The sequence below is a fragment of the Curcuma longa genome, chromosome 3 (assembly GCF_044706935.1).
Source record: "Curcuma longa cultivar G26 ecotype Majalengka, Jawa Barat chromosome 3, ITB_CL_G26_1.1, whole genome shotgun sequence".
NCBI classification, from domain to species: Eukaryota; Viridiplantae; Streptophyta; class Magnoliopsida; order Zingiberales; family Zingiberaceae; genus Curcuma; species Curcuma longa.
In genome coordinates, this window is record NC_133863.1 from 13,585,253 (window position 1) to 13,603,537 (window position 18,285).

At 36.4% G+C, this 18,285-nt stretch overlaps 1 protein-coding gene and 1 pseudogene across 1 annotated transcript; both read left to right on the plus strand.

Moving 5' to 3' along the window:
• Positions 1-3,137: 3,137 nt before the first annotated feature.
• On the plus strand, positions 3,138-6,578 carry LOC141822848 (phytosulfokine receptor 1-like). The gene has a single exon (XM_074710156.1). It carries the CDS (start codon positions 3,398-3,400, stop codon positions 6,524-6,526), a length of 3,129 nt encoding a protein of 1,042 aa, XP_074566257.1. The 5' UTR covers positions 3,138-3,397; the 3' UTR covers positions 6,527-6,578.
• A 1,675-nt stretch (positions 6,579-8,253) lies between these two features.
• Positions 8,254-15,322, plus strand: LOC141824403 (zinc finger CCCH domain-containing protein 32-like; annotated as a pseudogene).
• The last annotated feature ends 2,963 nt before the right edge of the window (positions 15,323-18,285 follow it).

Here is an 18,285-nt window from a genome sequence, read left to right on the forward strand (position 1 = left end):
AAAATATTTTATTATAATAGTAATTTATGTACAATGTGTTTTATAAGATGGGACTGTGTACAAATATTTTTATGATAAAAAAATAAGATTAGATGTTATTTAAATATTTAAAATAAGATGATTTTTTTCTTTCTTTCTTTTTTGTTTGTTAAGTAATTTAGATATTTAATTTTTCAAATCGATTAATTCTATAAGTAGGGGCGGAATCAAGGGAGGTGATGGTGGTGGTCATCTCTTGTCAATTTTTTAGTATAAGAAATATAAAGGTATAGAAAAGAAGATAAATGAGGGACGAATGAGGAGGTGAATGGACAACCTCCTCTAAATAATATGTCTCCAGGGCAATGGTGCAATGGTAGGACATTCAGGGGACCCATTGTTCGATCCCTAACTACGACGTATTTGCAAGAATTTTCTTCCAAATGAGGAATGCAATCAAAGGATGTTGAGTGTTTGGATTGGCCGTCATATGCGCTTCTCGATTTACCCTAGTGGTCGGTGGGAAATTTCCGTGGGATCGGGCCGGCCACCCCCAAGGGTTGAGTCCATGAGATTGACTGGATTTATCATTTTTTTTAAATGCTAATAAATTTTTTTTTCACTTCCATAATGTGATTTTTTTAAATTCCATTCTTATCTAGAAGGGATAGATTTAGTCTCATAACAAATTTTCACCAACTATTAAAATTATTTTGAGAAGTACAGATGGATCATAATAAACAGCTTATTGTATTCATCCTATCCTTACTAGAGCATTGTGTCTGGGGTAGAACGGTCAAACGAACCAATTTATGACAGACTGATCCAACTTGCTAGAAATTCGACATATAACAGGATAGGATGGACTGATCCATTAACTTAACGGGTTGAAAAATCTTTAATCCAATCCAATCTAAAGTAGATTGTGGGTTAGGCAGACTAATTCACGAACCTATCAAAAAATAAAAAATATTAAAATTTTTAAGTTTAAATTATAATTTAAATAGGTTAAATTAAAATTTTAATTTTAGATTGAGATTTAAATTAGTCAATTTCACTAGTCCAAATTTTATATTTTAATTTTAAATTAAAAATAAATAAATTTTCTCAATTTATGAGTCAATTCAAATCCATCAATCCAAATACAAAATGCGAACTTAGATGGCTCGATCCACTTAAACCTACCTATTAATAAAATTATAATTTAATTCATTTAAATTATTTGATAGATTCAATTTAAATTGACGGATATTTTTGTTTCGATAATAAAAGTAAATTGTTGTCCCCACTATTAATTTGTCAGCCTTTGCCGTGTGAAAATAATAATTTCTGACACAGAACAACAGAAAAATTAATGCGATCTGACTCAAATTGATGGCGAAAGTGCTCAACTTTCTTATCTTATTGCATTAAATAATAATATTTCTCCCTTTCATTATTAAAACTAAAAAATTATTTGTGTTTTTTACGTGATTTAATTAAATGTTTATTGATATTAAATTACCAAAGAAATTTAATTCTCGTGTGAGTGGCCAGTAAGGGTTGTTAGTTCCGTGGTCGGTACGAAGTATGACATGTGAGTTCCAGAAACACGTGGTCCACGATCATTTTTCATAAAATTAATTTGTAAGCATTTTTTTCAAAATTAACTTGTCTAAAATAATGATTCTTTAAATTTTTATTGAAAATTATTTAAAAATTTCTTCATTATTTTTTAAAATGGATTTAAAATTATACGCAAATTAGTTTCATTTATCAAATAGCTCTGTTTGCGATAGTTTATTTTTTATATTATGATTTTAATCACTTTAAAGTTTTAATTTAGAATGAAAACCGAACGTTTGGGTACGTAGAAATTTAATTTGTCTATACTTTGAGGTTTTATAAACAAGAGTTGATATGCCTTTGTTCTTCCGAGAAATTATTCATATTTTTGAATTTATTCGATGGATGAATCAGAAAAAGATCATCTGTCTCCAAATACCTATATTATATATGAGAAATGATAGACTGTATGAAAATGCAACATGAAATCTCAGCATGACATACTATAGGCTTGGATCCCACCTCCATACAATGTAGTATGTCATGTTGAAATTTCATGCTGCATTTTCATGCAGTCTATCATTTTTTATATATATATAGAGAGAGTTGTGTAAGGAATTTCAAACTCATATTCCACGATTATACTGATTAATTTTGTATTTTAGGTTTTCTTTCTTTTAGTGTATATTGATATTATTATAGCTACCAAGGCAAAATTAAATTGATTACTACAAGGACAGACTTATTGAAGTGAGCAAAGGTCGAATTTCGATAAAGTTAAGTAATAATGCCCTCATAGATGATCATGGAGATGACTATGTCACCTTTTGCGAAAATAAATTTATATTATTATAGGTTTTCTCAAATTGCTCATCCATTACTAACCTATTAATTCTAGAAGTAATGAACATGTCATTGCCCACATCTAATTATGGCTAACTTGGAGAATCAATCTTGTAAAGAGCTTCGATCGAAGGGAATACCAAAGAGTTCAGGAAGATCATACTTAGGTTGGTCCCAATTTAAGAACAAATATGAATTGATCTTGTGAAGAGCTCAGAGTGCTTGAAGAGGATAGTTCAAAGAGTTCAAGAAGACTCATATCTAGAGGTCGGCCCCTTAAGATTCAAGAACAAATGCGATATGCCGATGTGATGTGGGACCGCATAGGTATAACCTATTGACCTATGGTAAGGTCATTCCTAAGGTATCAATATCCAAGAGCTCAAATTGATATCCAATTTCAATTTCATTTTTTCAAACTCTTTGATAAGCTTTTTCTTTCCCTTATGCTTCATTTACCACTTTAATAATAATAATAATAATAATAATAAATAAATAAATAAATAATCGATAAATGTTGGTCATTTTGACAAACACAAAGAACAAAAACAATACGCGTCGGAGCTTCCCGTCGACGTCTTGTCGTCTTCCCCCTTCAAACGTTTGACCTGCAACGTCCTCGTGCGGTTACTTTCGCCCCTTCTTTCCGTTTGCAACCTCCCACCGCCTATAGCCGGTCACATCTCGCCCTTTCCCAATTCCAATTTCTCGCTGGCTTATAACGCTGGGCGTACTGAGCATCTTCAAACTATCGAGTTTTGTAGCAGAAAGCAAAGTCAATACCAAGCTCCCTCGCCCTCGGTTGCCTCGGATCCTCCTCTCCTTTTGCTTCATCGCTTCCTACTTTCCTCTTTTGGAGCTTTCGGCGTCGGCGCTTCCGACATCCCGGCTGCCTTCCTCCTCAAGCTTCCTTGCCTGCGCTGCTTCGCCGGAAGTCTGCCTTCTCCGGCCAAGATCCCCTGGAGGGTGACCAGGGAGCAAGCGGGTGTCGGATTTCTCAACGGTGTCCCCCCAAATTGGGTTTTTGGGCATGAAAAGACCCTCCTTTGCCCCCGCGAGCTCGATTTCAATGTCGCCGGAATGCTGTTTCTTGACGCTGCTATTCCTGGTGCTAGCTCGGCTGGTGTTCTCGCAGAACCAGACTTGCGAGTCAAGGGACCTCGACGCGCTGCTGGGATTTGAGGGTCCCGATCTGGTTAGGTTGGGATGGGGCTTCAATGGCTCGTCCGCCGATTGCTGCGACTGGGCTGGAGTGCGCTGCGGTAACTCGAGCATCGCCGGGCGGCGGGTCGTGGAATTGGATCTCAGCCACCGGGGGCTGAGAGGTGGCTTACCTGATTCCTTGGCCAGGTTGGGCCGACTCACAAAGCTCGACCTTTCCTCAAACTACCTTCGCGGATTGGTTCCGCCGGAGCTGTTCCGGCTACCTCTACTGGAGTTTCTCAATCTCAGCTCCAACCAGCTCAACGGATCGATTCCCTCGAATTTAAGCCTTCCGGCGATCAAAATCTTCAACATTTCTTACAATTCCTTCACAGGCAGACACCCACTCCTCGCCGGCTCCAGAGAACTCACCTCCATGGACCTCACAGGCAACGAATTCTACGGCCCCATTGACCCAGCTATTTGTAGTTCCTCCGCCAACATACAAGTTCTCCGCTTCTCCATGAACCACTTCTCCGGCGGCGTCCCTAGAGGTCTCGCCAACTGCAGCTTCCTCACTGAGCTCTCCCTGGGTACTAATGACCTCACTGGAGAGCTGCCAGATGAGTTGTTCACCATGGCAGCCCTGACACAGTTGTTTCTTCAGGGGAACCAGTTCTCCGGCAATTTGAGCACAAAGATCAGTAATCTCTCAAACCTTGTTGGTATTGATCTTTCATTTAACAATTTTACAGGGTTTATCCCAGATATCTTTGGTAGCCTTGCAACACTAGAATCTTTTACTGCTCAATCCAATAAATTTATTGGCATTTTGCCCCCTTCCTTGTCAAACTCATCCTCTCTTAGAGTGCTCAATCTCAATCGAAACTTTCTTCAAGGCAAGATTTACTTCAACTGCACTGCCATGACTAGCTTAAGGCTCATTGATCTTGGAAGCAATTCTTTCTTTGGCCCCATTCCTGATATACTCCCCCAGTGTGTGGAGCTTAAAACCATCAATCTTGCTAAAAACGATCTTTCAGGAGAGATACCCTCCAGCTTCAGTAACTTCACTTCGCTTTCTGGTCTGTCTCTAAGCCATAACAATTTCTTTAACATAGCTTCAGCTTTGCAAGTCCTTCAGTATTGCCCCAACCTTGTTAGTTTAGTCTTGACACATAACTTTCGCGGAGGCGAAACTATGCCAATCAATGGAATCAAAGGTTTTGAGAAGATGGAATTACTTGTGATTGCAAACTGTGCTCTTAGAGGTTATATTCCTTCATGGTTGGCAGAATTGTCTGAATTAAGGGTTTTGGACATTTCATGGAACCACTTGTCTGGTACAATTCCTGCATGGATTGGGAAGCTCGACAATCTCTTTTACGTGGATCTGTCAAACAATTCACTCTACGGAGAGCTCCCGAATAGCTTGGCACAAATGAAGGGGCTTATGGCTGGAAGTAAGTCACTCCAAGTTGCCTCAATGGAGCTCCCATTTTATATCAAGAGGAATTCAAGTACAAAGGCTTTGCAGTATAATCAGGTCAGTAACTTCCCCTCTTCACTGATTCTGAGTTACAATATGCTTTCTGGACAAATTTTGTCAGGATTCGGGAACCTTGTAGAGCTGCACGTGTTGGACTTGAGTTGGAATAATCTTTCAGGAAAAATACCTGAACAACTTTCAGAAATGACAAGCTTAGAATGCTTGGACTTGTCACATAATGATCTCACAGGAAGCATACCAAATTCTCTGTCTAATCTTAATTTCTTGTCAAAATTTGATGTATCACACAACAATTTAGTTGGATCAGTCCCAATCGGAGGCCAATTTTCTACCTTCTCAAGTGCTGATTTTGAAGGCAATCCTGGTCTCTGTGGTTTTCACTTGTTACCTTGTGAGTCCAAAGATTTTCAACCACCAAAGGGCAGAGAGCATTGGAAAGCTGTCATTATAGGCATCGCAGTTGGAATTGGAACCGGGACAACTTTGCTTTTAGCTGTTGTTTATTGTATCATGGTTCGAGGTTATCCAGGGAGATACAAAGACAATGCGAAGGTAGTGATGCACACAGATGAAAGCTCAGATGCAACTGATTGTAGTTTAGTTATCATGTTTCACAAGGATAACAAGGAGCTGAGCTTTGATGACATACTGGAGGCTACCAACAATTTTGATCAGGGTTATATTATAGGTTGTGGAGGATTCGGGCTGGTCTACAAAGCCACTTTGCCTGACGGACAGAAGGTAGCTATCAAGCTGCTTTCTGGTGACTTTTTTCAGATGGAGAGGGAGTTTCAAGCTGAAGTGGAAACTCTTTCAAGAGTCCAGCATCAGAACCTTGTTTCGCTACAAGGATATTGCAAATATGGGAATGACAGATTGTTGATCTACTCATACATGGAGAATGGCAGTTTGGATTACTGGCTCCATGAGAAAAATGAAGGAAGCACAATGCTAAATTGGGAAATACGGCTGCAGATTGCACGGGGAGCAGCAAGGGGATTGGCCTACCTTCATCAGTCCTGTGATCCCCACATCCTTCACCGTGATATCAAGTCAAGCAATATCCTTGTTGATGAAAGTTTTGAAGCACATTTGGCAGATTTTGGCCTTGCGAGGCTTATTTTACCTCATGAGACCCATGTGACGACTGATCTTGTTGGAACTTTGGGATACATTCCTCCCGAGTATGCACAATCTCCAGTTGCTACTTTTAAGGGTGATGTGTATAGCTTTGGTGTTGTACTCCTCGAATTACTCACTGGTCGGAGGCCTGTAGATATGTGCAGACCAAGAGACAGTAGAGATGTCGTATCTTGGGTGCTTCGGATGAGGAAGGAGAAAAGGGAGGCTGAAGTTTTCGATCCATGTATATACAGCAAAGATTGCAACAGACAGATGTTGAGGATGCTTGAAATTGCATGCCTTTGCATAAGTGAATTTCCTACACTTAGACCATCAACTCACCAATTATTGGCATGGCTTGAGGATATCAGTCTCAACGACTAGCTGATAAGTCGATCAACTTCACGAGCATCGCATAGCAGCCTCCTGAACTTGTGGGTAACTGCTGTAAGGTGGCTCGCAAGCTAATACTCACAATAAGAACAGTCACATTCTGCATAATTCATACAAATCCTCAATGCTCAGTTTCTTTTCTATAACCTCTTGTTGTTTTCTGTTATCCATATGCATTAATGGCATGTGTAAAGATTAGGTTACAATATCTCGTAATAAAATTTATTTTAACTTTTTTACTTTTATCATCTGATAAACTATCCAATTCCTACTGATTGTCTTCCGATAATCTTAAAATGCTTGTCAGAGATTAAGTCTAAATAAACTCATTAACTTTTCTGGTATCACTATTTGTAAGAAGTTGATTACAACCAGGCTTGCTTTCCATTGGTTTTTGTTGAATTCATCAACAAACAATCTAGTTAGAGATTTTACCAATGATTCTTGACTTTTTTCTGAGTCTGAAGTATGAACATATGCATACATATATATATAATGCAGGCCTAACTGTGCTTAGTTGTTTATGGAATCCAACTGAGTTCTTGGAATTTTCCTCATCATGTTCTGCCGCATTGAACACCAGTAAAAAAAAAAGGTTTTTGATCGCAAAGTTTCATGGTTTTAAGAACACAAGTGGTACAAGGAACTCATGGTTTTTTCACATTCTGGGCTTCTGTTCTGTTTATTGTTCTTCAATCACAGTAATCAAAGTTCTGAATAAATATATAGTTTGATGATTTGCCTCGATCTATTGCTGCAATCTGATCCTGCTACAAATATATATGTTTTATTTGCAGAGTTGTTAAAAGTTGACCAAGAAAACGTGTGCCATGCATTGAATTCAGAGAAGCTTGATGTCTTTTTGACCTTTAATCACGGTGTCTTCGCATGAAAAATAGATGCGAAGTAGTTTTTTTTTCTTCTTCTTTTTATTGAAGTCTGAAAAGCTAAACTTCTCCTAATAGTGAAAAATAACTAATTAAATGATGTGTCCAAAATTTATCATCTTGTTATAAGGCACCAGGGTTGTCCGATAAAGCTCCTCCGATGCTTAAGCCACCGAGTGTATTGGAGCAAGAAGAATCACACATGCTTAGGCTTGTTAGTGTGGTTGGGGTTCATTTTTTATACACCGATGTATCTATACTATACAAATCTTGATATTCCAATTTTAAAGTATTTTTATTAATTTTTTCACACAAGTTTTTAGTTTAATCAATTCACTAAGTTGTTGGTAATAGATTAAATCTAAGATATTAAGTCCCCACGGCAATCTTAGAACGCTAGTCATTTGAAAGGAGCTATAAAAAAAACTTTTAACTTGTATATCATTTTAAATTTAAATATACAATAATTTTGATCAAAATTTTTATATGAATTCAAATAATTTAACATTTAAATTTGACTTGTTTCCAAATCGTACGCGTACTTGCCTAAACCCACTTCTTAGGTATTTACCGACTACTTTCTTAAGTTTTATAGTAAAATAGTAGCCTTCAGATATAGTTGAGTTGGTTACGACGGAATAGAATTGTTGATCAATTTATAATTTTCTGATCAATTATATTTTTTTGATTTATATTTTTAAATGATATCAATCGCATGAAATCATTGAGACGATGAATTTTATTTTTTTTAATTAAAATAATAAACTAGTAATTGTACTATAAATAGAGAATAGAAGGGGTGGACGACGAAACAAGATCGAGGGCTTCTGCTTCACGGGGCGAGAGCAGCGGAAGCCTTCGCCAACGGCCTCGCAAAATCGCCGAAATGAATTCCTATGGCTAAGGAATTCTCTCCCCGGCTCGAATCTGGAGGTCCATCTCAATCGATTTCCCCCCTAATTTGTCTTCTCGGATATCGCGTTTCGACTCCCCGATCCGTGGGTCAGTAGCTCCCTTTTTCTCGATTTCTGTGCCCTGAGCTGGGGTTTTACCTGTCTCTGCCGGCACGCTCTGATCTGCGGCGAGGAGGTTGGGATACGTCGATGCCCCTTCTCCTGTGAAGGAGTTGGAATATGGAAGGTGGTGTTAGGCGTGAACCAATCCAGCCTGCGACGGCCGAAGAAGAGGCGTTGAAGAGGAACACCGACTGCGTCTACTTTTTGGCTTCCCCATTGACCTGCAAGAAGGTGTTTTGCCCCCTGGTTTACGCCTGTTATTTCTAAGTCGCTAAGATGCTAGTTTGAATTGTGTTTTTTTTGTTGCTTTAGGTTCACATGCATTTGGTTCTTTGTATTTTATTTATATTTTGTGGTTCAAATCCGGTAAGCACTCCTCGTGCTAATCATAAAATTTGTTTCAGGGAAGATTGTCCGGCCTAGTTTGTTGTGCATGCAGCATGCCCTTGTAGGAAGTTCTAGTAATAAACAGTCATTATGCCATATTCTTTCCATAGTTTGAGCTTGTGATAAGTTGTTTTTGTTTGCATTACCGGCAGAACTTACTTCTCAGTAACTGTTCAAATTCATGTATCCAAAAGACTGCTTAATTTCTTGTTTTTTTAGGTTTAGCAGTATAAGTATCTACATAATAGGGTTCATGCGGGCTTTCCTTCCAATGGTTCAAATTGTGTTGGTATTATCCTGTAATAGCACATCAATAGATCTATTGTTGGATCTCCAGCTTGACGAAGGGTTGTGTTTGTGCATAATGTGATACTTAGAAACTGTCCTCCATATTTCCATGTCCAGATAAAAGTTCCCTATGGCTTTAGTATCACTTTGCAATAAACATCATTTACTTTAAATAAGTTCAACATATAGCAAGTAATTTGTTTAAGAGCCTAAAATGGTTAAATACAGAGAGATCTATGCAATTGTTTACAACAAAAACTTAAACTTCCTTGCACAGAAAACTATTTTGAATACCACTATTGTATATTTCAAAATTAATCATTTGTCACTCTTGTAGAGCTAAACTTTGTATAATGGAGCATATGATGTATTAAGTTGCAATGGTTGAACAATATCGCTTCAGTTTACTATTATTTCTTTTCCAAATTGTAAATTACGTTCTCTGCAGTCTTGCATGATGTCTTTAGGATTTTCGTTGTGTAATAAGAGTATTTGAATAGTTAATCTGCTGGAAAGCTCTTGTAAGGCAATCAAAACCAAAGCTTTTCTACTTAAATACAACAAGAAGAATTGATCAGTCTGACTATTTGGGTCTTTTTAATGAATTATTTAGGATTTATCTCTAGAAGATTTTATTGCTACTATTTTTTAGATCTTTAAATCACTTAATTCAATTAAATAAAGTTTTCGTAGATCTATCTGCCCCTCACACTTCTAACTTTGGTTGATTCGATCTGTTTAATTGTAGAATCTATTGATTGTCTTTAAGGCAGTGTTACTTGGATGAAGGGGAGCAAAACAGAGGGAGAGGGAGAGGGAGAGGGAGAAGGAGAAGGAAAGGAAGAGAGTCTGCTATTTACTTGGATGGAGGGATGAAGAGAAGGGAACCAAGGAGGCATCCTCCTTTCCTTCAAAATTGATCTGCCATCATTGGAAGGAGATGAAGAGAAAAACAGTAAAAGACCACTATCCCTTTCTTCATCATGAATCACCTACCATCATTGATCAACTTGTCAGATCTGGGCACCAGATCACTGTTGGCCATCATGGGATCGGGCCACTAGATTCAGTCCTTGGTTGTCACAGGATTATGGCCAAACCACTTCAACTGTTGATTCGGCTGTAGAACTTGTGGTTGCTGGACCATGGCTGTACAATTGCTGGATTTGACCACCATAGCAGCCTCTCCAAGTTGGGTAGAAAAGAGGTTGAACAAGAAAAGTAGAAGTAGAATTTTACATTTCTTTCCTTCCCTGCCTTTAATCAAAGTTGGCAACTCTTGATCACTCCTCTCCCCTGCATATCTCTCCCCCTCTCCCTCCTCTCCTCTCTCTCCTTTTCCCCCAATCTTCCTCCCTTCTCCAAGTAGACATTTGTACCACAATATCTGTTGTCTAATTTATGATTTATCAAAGCTACATTTAATTGTGGTCTTTTGTATCACAGCCTTATAAATTTTTTCTTTGGTCTATGAGACACACAACCTTTGCATAAAAAGACTAAGGTTTCTCTTGATTTTAGCCCTCTATTCTTTATCCTATTAATATTATCTTCATCAATATCTTGTTTTTAGTAATAGATTTGAGACATTTAAAGCTCTTTGATTCTTTTGCCCACTATCTTAATTATTGTTTCACTCTTCTTATTGTTGAAGCAATATCTCAAATATTCAATTCTAGTTCTACAATCTGTATTAGCTCTACTTGAAAATGTTTAGTTCCTAAAATTTCTCTCCACAATTCAAGCTTATATTTGGTTAAGGCTTGTCATTTTGCCATTTTGGTGGTTTTAGAAGCTGGTGACTTTTGTTACATTCTGTCTAACATGAGTGGAGACGATGTTTTGGTTCTTTATGTAACCTGTTTATACTCCTTTCTTACTGTCAGTGTAGTAGATGTCATTCGTTTTTGCTACCATAGTGGATTTCAGAATACTCAGGCATTTAATTTGCAAAAAAAAAATTGGCTTAACCATCAGCATTATGGTATTGTAAAGTAACTTTGAGTGAGTTAGCTATATTACTGGACAGTTTCCTTCCTTTGTCCTTTTTTTTTTTTTTCAATGCACAGATGAACTTACAATATTGACGGATGAAAGTATATGATATGCAATCTGCCGATTGATGAATGATGAAACAAATGGTGTTATATCTAGTATTTACGTCCATCTTTGATAGGAGTGGCAATTTGATAGGTGTTATATTTACGTCCATCTTTCATACAATGGCCATGTCTAGTTGAACCATGGCCTTTTATTCTCGACCTGAGCCCAACCCGTTTAATAAATGGGTTAAAATTCATGACCTATACAGGACTTGTTTATAAACGGATTGACCTAATTATGATCTATTCAATCAAACAGATTAGATGGGTATAATTAAGTAGTCATAAATGGGTTGTCAACCCACTTAACAAAATTTCAAATACAAACAACATACTACCTATTTTTAATTATACAAAAACTTAAATATATAATCATATAAATTATGCATTTATAACTTATTTATTAGATTATATATTTATAACTCATATGGATCACTGCTAAATAACTAATTAAATATCTATATATTTATAAACTATGATTCATTTATGACTTGACATGAGCTGGTTATTTTAGGGTCATAAATGAGTCGACCTGTTTACGACCCAAATTTATTTGCCTCAAACCCAAAGCTGCAAAATTATGGACTAGGCTAGGTTGTGTCATGTAAACAGGTAATGTCAACTTTTTGCCATCCCTAATCTTGGAGCTCCATTGACTAGTGTTTGAACACCATAAGAAGAGGATTCCACCTTAATGCCTTAATAATGATTTGAAGATAATTCAAATGACCAGAATTATAAATGCCTGTTCTGATTGTTACACCTCTATGGCACGTGCAGTTCATTTCACAGTAGTTGCTCTGATGGCACCATGTTGTTGTTGAATTAATTGAAGCATTGGACTTTTTGTGGTAGCATGGTGTTAGTACAGTAATCTAGTTCTTTCTTCTGCTTAAACACCTGTAGTTAGGCCCTTGTAATGTGTATTTGCACTAAGCTCTTTGTTCAATCATAAACCCTCTGCTCAAGGTAGGTTAACAAAATCTTAGATGAGATTGGCACAGTTGATATGGTTATCAAATTTGGCATTTTGTACAGTTTGCATGCATGCATGCATTCTGCTACTTTCACTTCATTCTGGTGTTGAGTTTATTCTGATATTGATTTTAAAATTCATTTACTTGAATATTTTTTCTTGAGCTCTTTGATAATGATGTTTATCATATATCAAAACATACAGCTCTCTTCTAAGCTATACTCTACTGATGCATATGTGTGCTCATAGATTAATATTACTTTGCTTGTAGCATTATTATGTATCTTGGAAATTGTATTTTGTGTTAGAATCTAACAGTTATTTCTTCATTCAGGGGAGTGAATGTGATTATCGCCACAGTGAGGGTGCCAGAGTTAACCCTAGGGACTGTTGGTATTGGCTCAATGGGAACTGCCTCAATCCAAAATGTTCATTCCGCCATCCAGTATGTCATTTCTACCTTTCCATGCTTATTTACTGTGCATGGATTCTCCAAACATGATTCACATGGTATCCTGCATCTTTTAGTTAGGAACAATTAATTGCATGCTTGTTTTTGTCAGCTTAAATTTTGCTCGTATTCATATGATGTTCATCTCCAAAAATTTTCGCAGAGAATTTTCTGTAATGCAATTTTCAGGTGGTCATCTTAACTGAATCAGTTTTTAGTTTATGTTAGCTGTTGTCATCAGGGAGTGAAGTGCTTGAAGCAACAGGATTCTCATTGAGTGTCATATCAAGAAATTTTCTATTTTATAACTCTTGACTTTCAATAATCCATATTTATGCAATTGCAACAGTTGTCTGGTTCCAATTTCAAAGCTGTATTTGTTTCCTTAATTGAACGCTAATCATGTTTGAATACTTTACAATTAGATGAAATGACCATCCAATGATTGCCTGTTTTTTAATGCAACGTATCAATTAAGTAGTTTATATACGTGAAGCTAATTGATGCTGTTTGTTGTACAGCCTCTTGATTCTTTGTTTGCAACGGCAATACCTAACTCTGAAACACCTCCACTGTCAAATCAGACCTCAGCATCAACATTAACACCAGCTGCCCGAGCTCCTAATAATGGAACTAGACAAAGTGTTCCTTGCTACTATTTCCAGTGGGGCCAGTGTTTGAAGGGTGAAAGGTGTCCATTCGTGCATGGACCTCAGGCATCTGTCAACTTTCTTCCCCAGCCGGCTACAAAGGTTTCTTCGCTTTCTGCTGCACCACGAAAATCAAATGAACAAGATACACAAAAGAAAGTTCCTATGCAACATAATACAGAAGCAGCCAATCATGATAGACACAAGATGGGTATCAGTAGGCACGGTGAAGTATCATATGCAACAGTAAATCATGAAACTAAAGCTGACAATGCTCCCAAGCACGAACCATCTGAAAATAAAATATTGTCCACCTCATTCAATGGATGGTGACCATCCTGGATTGCCACAGAATGGTGTATCTGTTAACAGTGGTTATTTTCAAAGCCAACCATGGAATCGTCAGGTGCAACCTACTGAAGAGGAACCAGATAATGGTAGGGATGGTGATGAGTTCTTGTGGGAACATTCCCCTGGTTTTGATGTACTTGTAGAAGATGATATTGAAGACCCTGATTATTACCATAATGAAGATGATTTCAGAAGAATGTCTGTTCATGGTGGACACAAGATGGAAGCTGAAGATGAATATGACTATCACCGTAGTGATTATGAGGCTATGACAAAGATTGAAAGGGATCTACACAATGGCAATGGCAAATATGAAAACTATGAACTGCCACATACAGATATGGGTGGGAATCAAAGACTGCTGGCAGAACTTTGGACAGAGCATCATCACTTGAAAGAAGAGTAACTCATAGAGAGACAAAATCTGATGCAGTGAATGGGTCAGATTTGCGCTACCAACTAAATAAACGAAGACGGTTCAATGGTACACGATCTACCAGTAATCATGGTCGTTATAGTGAGCACTACCGAAGAGATGAACAACATGTTGAGGAGAGACATTATTGCTACCATTCACATGATGATATGAAATTTCCTCCTGAACAGTGCATCAGCTGTCGTTTGCAAGGCAGGATTACATTTCCTAGTAGATCTGTTACTGATGCAACCAACAATATGTTCTCAGAGAAAGAGAGAGGAAGAGGACCTAGAGGCATATGGTCACCATCTAGGCGAACAAACTGCAAAATAAGGTATTCAGAAAGAATAAGACGTCAACCAAGTGAGATATTCACCAAGGATGAGAGGTTTCATAGGGAAAAAACAACCTTAAGAGATGGCACAATCTCTCTAGATTTTGCCAGCCCAAAGTCTCTTGCAGTGTTAAGAAGTGCCAAGAATAATGAGAATATCCAGGAAATCAAAGTTACTGGTTCTAATAACTTGGAAGGGTTTTATGAACCAGAAAATCCTCTATCTTTTGAGGGTCCATTGCCACTGACTGCTATCTTGAAGAGGAAAAGAGAGCGGGCATATGCAAAGAATGAAGTTTCTACTACTCAACATGAAAACATTCAAAGTGGTTACTCTTCTTTACATGAATTGGTTCCTCAATTAGAAGCCAAAACAGAAGGCGACACCATTGTTAACCATGACAAGGGAATGATCCGTACTGAAAATGAGCTAGCCTACGACGACCATTCTCCAAGTAAAGCTAATGCCTTGGAAACTGAGGATGATATGGGTTTGGAGAATGCAGAAGATGAAGAGACGGAAAATTCTGACAAGCAAGATGGGGATTTCAATTATGAATCAGGAAAGGACAAAGAAGATGAGGACACACCCCACCCAAGCGAAGATGATCTAGATGACAATGATGATTTTGCTACAAAGGTCAGTGAGATGCTATCTTGAATGCTAATGGAGATGGGTTTTAGTTTGTTGTCCGTTTACAGAAAGACCATAGTCAATCTTTGTATTTGGCATAGAACCATGGCGCTCTAAACTTTTGGAGCAAACATTGCCAAAGTAGTTTCAAGAACCGTTTGAGATTTAATTTTTGGCCCACGTATCAGTTTCCTGAACCATTTGAAATTTTATTAGCCGGCCAAATAGTTTTAGAAATGAACAGCTCAGCCGGGTTTGTTTGAGCTTCTTGTTTGCTGTGCATGGATAATGTACCCACATACGCTTTATGGTAATGCCTCTTTTATTATGCGCATGTAATACTAATCTTGGTAGGCCAAATTAAGGAAAATTCTATTTGTCACCAATTATCTATGTACAATAATAGCCTTAGTAATTGTTGCAATAAAGATCTATCTATTTTAGATTATTAAAAGTAAAATTCTATCTTTAGAAAAAAAAGAGGAAAAAGTAACCTAATTATTAGGATTGCATAGAAATCCAAAGCATCAGTTTGAGTGAGTACACAGTCACTTTAGATTTCAACAAAGCTAAATGTCTCTATATCTCCCAATTGTTGGTTTGTTTAGACAAACAAATTAAGATGTTCTGGACTTGCAAATATCAACAATTTCTGTTATTGATGGGAGATTCTGGCTCTAACATAGATCTCTTAGTTGTACCGACTTTTATTGGTCCCTAATATCAATCCACCAACTTGTGCTGGCCATTTGAGCATCTCCAATAACACAACTCCAAGTCCATGTACACCATTTTTCACATAGAGATGCCCTGAAATCAGGACTAAAGGCTTAAGTTAGGGTAGGAGGCCTGAAACATGGCGTATGTGTGTGCCCGCTTAGTGGGTGAGATGGAGCTAACTACCATTCCTCAAATTAAAGCTTTAGGTTGGGAGAATAAAAGCAAAAGGATATCTTATTTTACACTTCTCCATTAAACTATTAAATACTTGATATAATTTAGTTTTCATGATGGATGATAATGGTATGCATTCATGATGGATGGTAATGGTATGCAATCATGATGGCAACTTTGCGTCGCTGTGTAGGAATTACAAAATAAAAATAAAAAACTAAAACTAAAATGCCCCTTAAACTTTCCATATTGTCAAAATATCCCTCATTTTTCAAATATATTTTACTTGATCTTAGAGCACCATGATTTAAACGCGCCATCATCTTTGTGTATGATTTTCTAGTCAGTTACAAGTGCCACCGTTTAGTTTCAAGCATCTTTATTTAGTTTAATTATATTTCATTATTTGGTTTGGACATGTGTTTCTTCCTAATTTCCATTTAATTCCATTATACTTCTTAGTTTAGTTCATGCAAACATTGTTCAAACATGTGCTTTTATTTAATTTCTAATTTTCACATCCAATTAAAAAGCTTTAATGAAAGTGCTTTGAGATCTATGAACTGCAAGTGTCATGCACGGAATGTGGATTTCACTAGATTTAGGTAGGAAGAGGTCTTTAACCTAGTTTTGCACGTTTCAGGGGTACTTTGGTGAAAGCTTGAGGGTATTTTTGATATACTGAAAGTTTAGAGGGCCTTTTGAAAAAGAAGTAAAACCCAAGTTTGGAGCAATCTTAAAATTTTTGTAGTTGAATTAGTTGTTATCTTTAAACGCTCACCACAACGCGTACCGTGAAATTTTTATGATGTGTCAATTGATTATTAGTGGGTGGAGTTTGAACAGTTGATTTAAGCCTAGCCATTGAAGGAGCACATGGCATGGCGTGTCGGGTCAACTACGTCCAATTGAATCACATTCATTCAATTAATTGATTGATACGTCATTTTGAAGATTGCTCTAAAGCATATAATAAATATGGATAAAAAATTAAAAAGATCTTCCAAATTATACAAATCATCAAAATGATATTTCTTTTCATAAAAAAGCACTTCATCAAATCTTTTATCTCGAGAATATCTTTACTTTCAATATTATTGTATTAGCTACGATTAACTACTATAATAAAATAATTATTCTGTAATTGTTACAATATTATTTTTTTTCAAATGCTATTGTAAAAAAAAATGATAAATCCCAGTCAGTCTCATGGATTCAATCCCTAGGGGTGGCCGGCCCGATCCCACGGAAGTTTCCCATCGACCACCAGGGTAAATCGGGAAGCGCATACGGCGGCTAATCCAAATGCCCAGCATCCTTTGATTGCGTTCCCCATTTGGAAGAAAATTCTTACAAATACGCCGTAGCTGGAGATCGAACCGCGGGTCCCTAGGTCACAACCCGGATGTCCTACCGTTGCACCATTGCCCCAGGGACTTCAAATGTAGTAATTATGATTAGTTGCTACAATGTAGAATAATTATTTTATATTTATTATAATATATAACAATTAATATAATATTATTATAGTATTATAGCAATTATTACAACTATGTAGTAGCTACTTAGGTAGCGACTAATTATTTTAAAATAATTTTAATCAATTTAAAATAATTTTGAAAGAGTTTAAATAATTTTGATTAAATTGATAAAGAATATTTAATATAATAGTGTTCAGAGTTTAAGATTTAGAATTTAGTTATAAAGTTAGTTGTTATAACTATTTTAAAATAATTTTAATTAATTTTAAATAATTTTGATGAAGTTTAAATAATTTTAATTAATTTGATAAATAATATTATAATATAATAATATTTTATATATAATAATTTTGATTAAAATAAAATAGTTAAGTTTTCATATTATAGCAGCTATTTGGTAGTTGTTATAATAATTTAGAAATAAAGAGTATTTTATATATAAAATATTTAGTTGGGTGTCTTTTGATTTTTTTTAAAGGGTATTTTTTAATGATTTGTATAATTTAGGGTGTCTTTTTAATTTTTATCTAATAAATAATTTAGTGATCAAAAGAGAAGAAAAGGGTGAGAAAGGGTATTGCTTGTATGTGGAAGGAGCAACAGTTGGAGTCTTAATTTCTTGCTCAAGTGGACTACTTGTTGGGATAGACATACATACATATATACGTTTTGTCATTTTCATGTGGCCACTTCGAGTTGACTTTTGACTTTGCATAGGAAATTGAGAAAAAAAATAAAAGTTTAATTTATTGATGAAGACTATGTTTTTTAAAAAAAATAAAAGTATATTCTACTAAAATTCATTAGAAAATATTTTTACGTGTCTAGCATATAAAATGAGAAGAAATATTTACTTTTTTTGCTAGCTATATTAAATTGAT

Excerpts from the sequence above, each read along its gene's own strand:
- LOC141822848 (XM_074710156.1), top strand. The coding sequence starts at position 3,398 with ATGAAAAGACCCTCCTTTGCCCCCGCGAGCTCGATTTCAATGTCGCCG.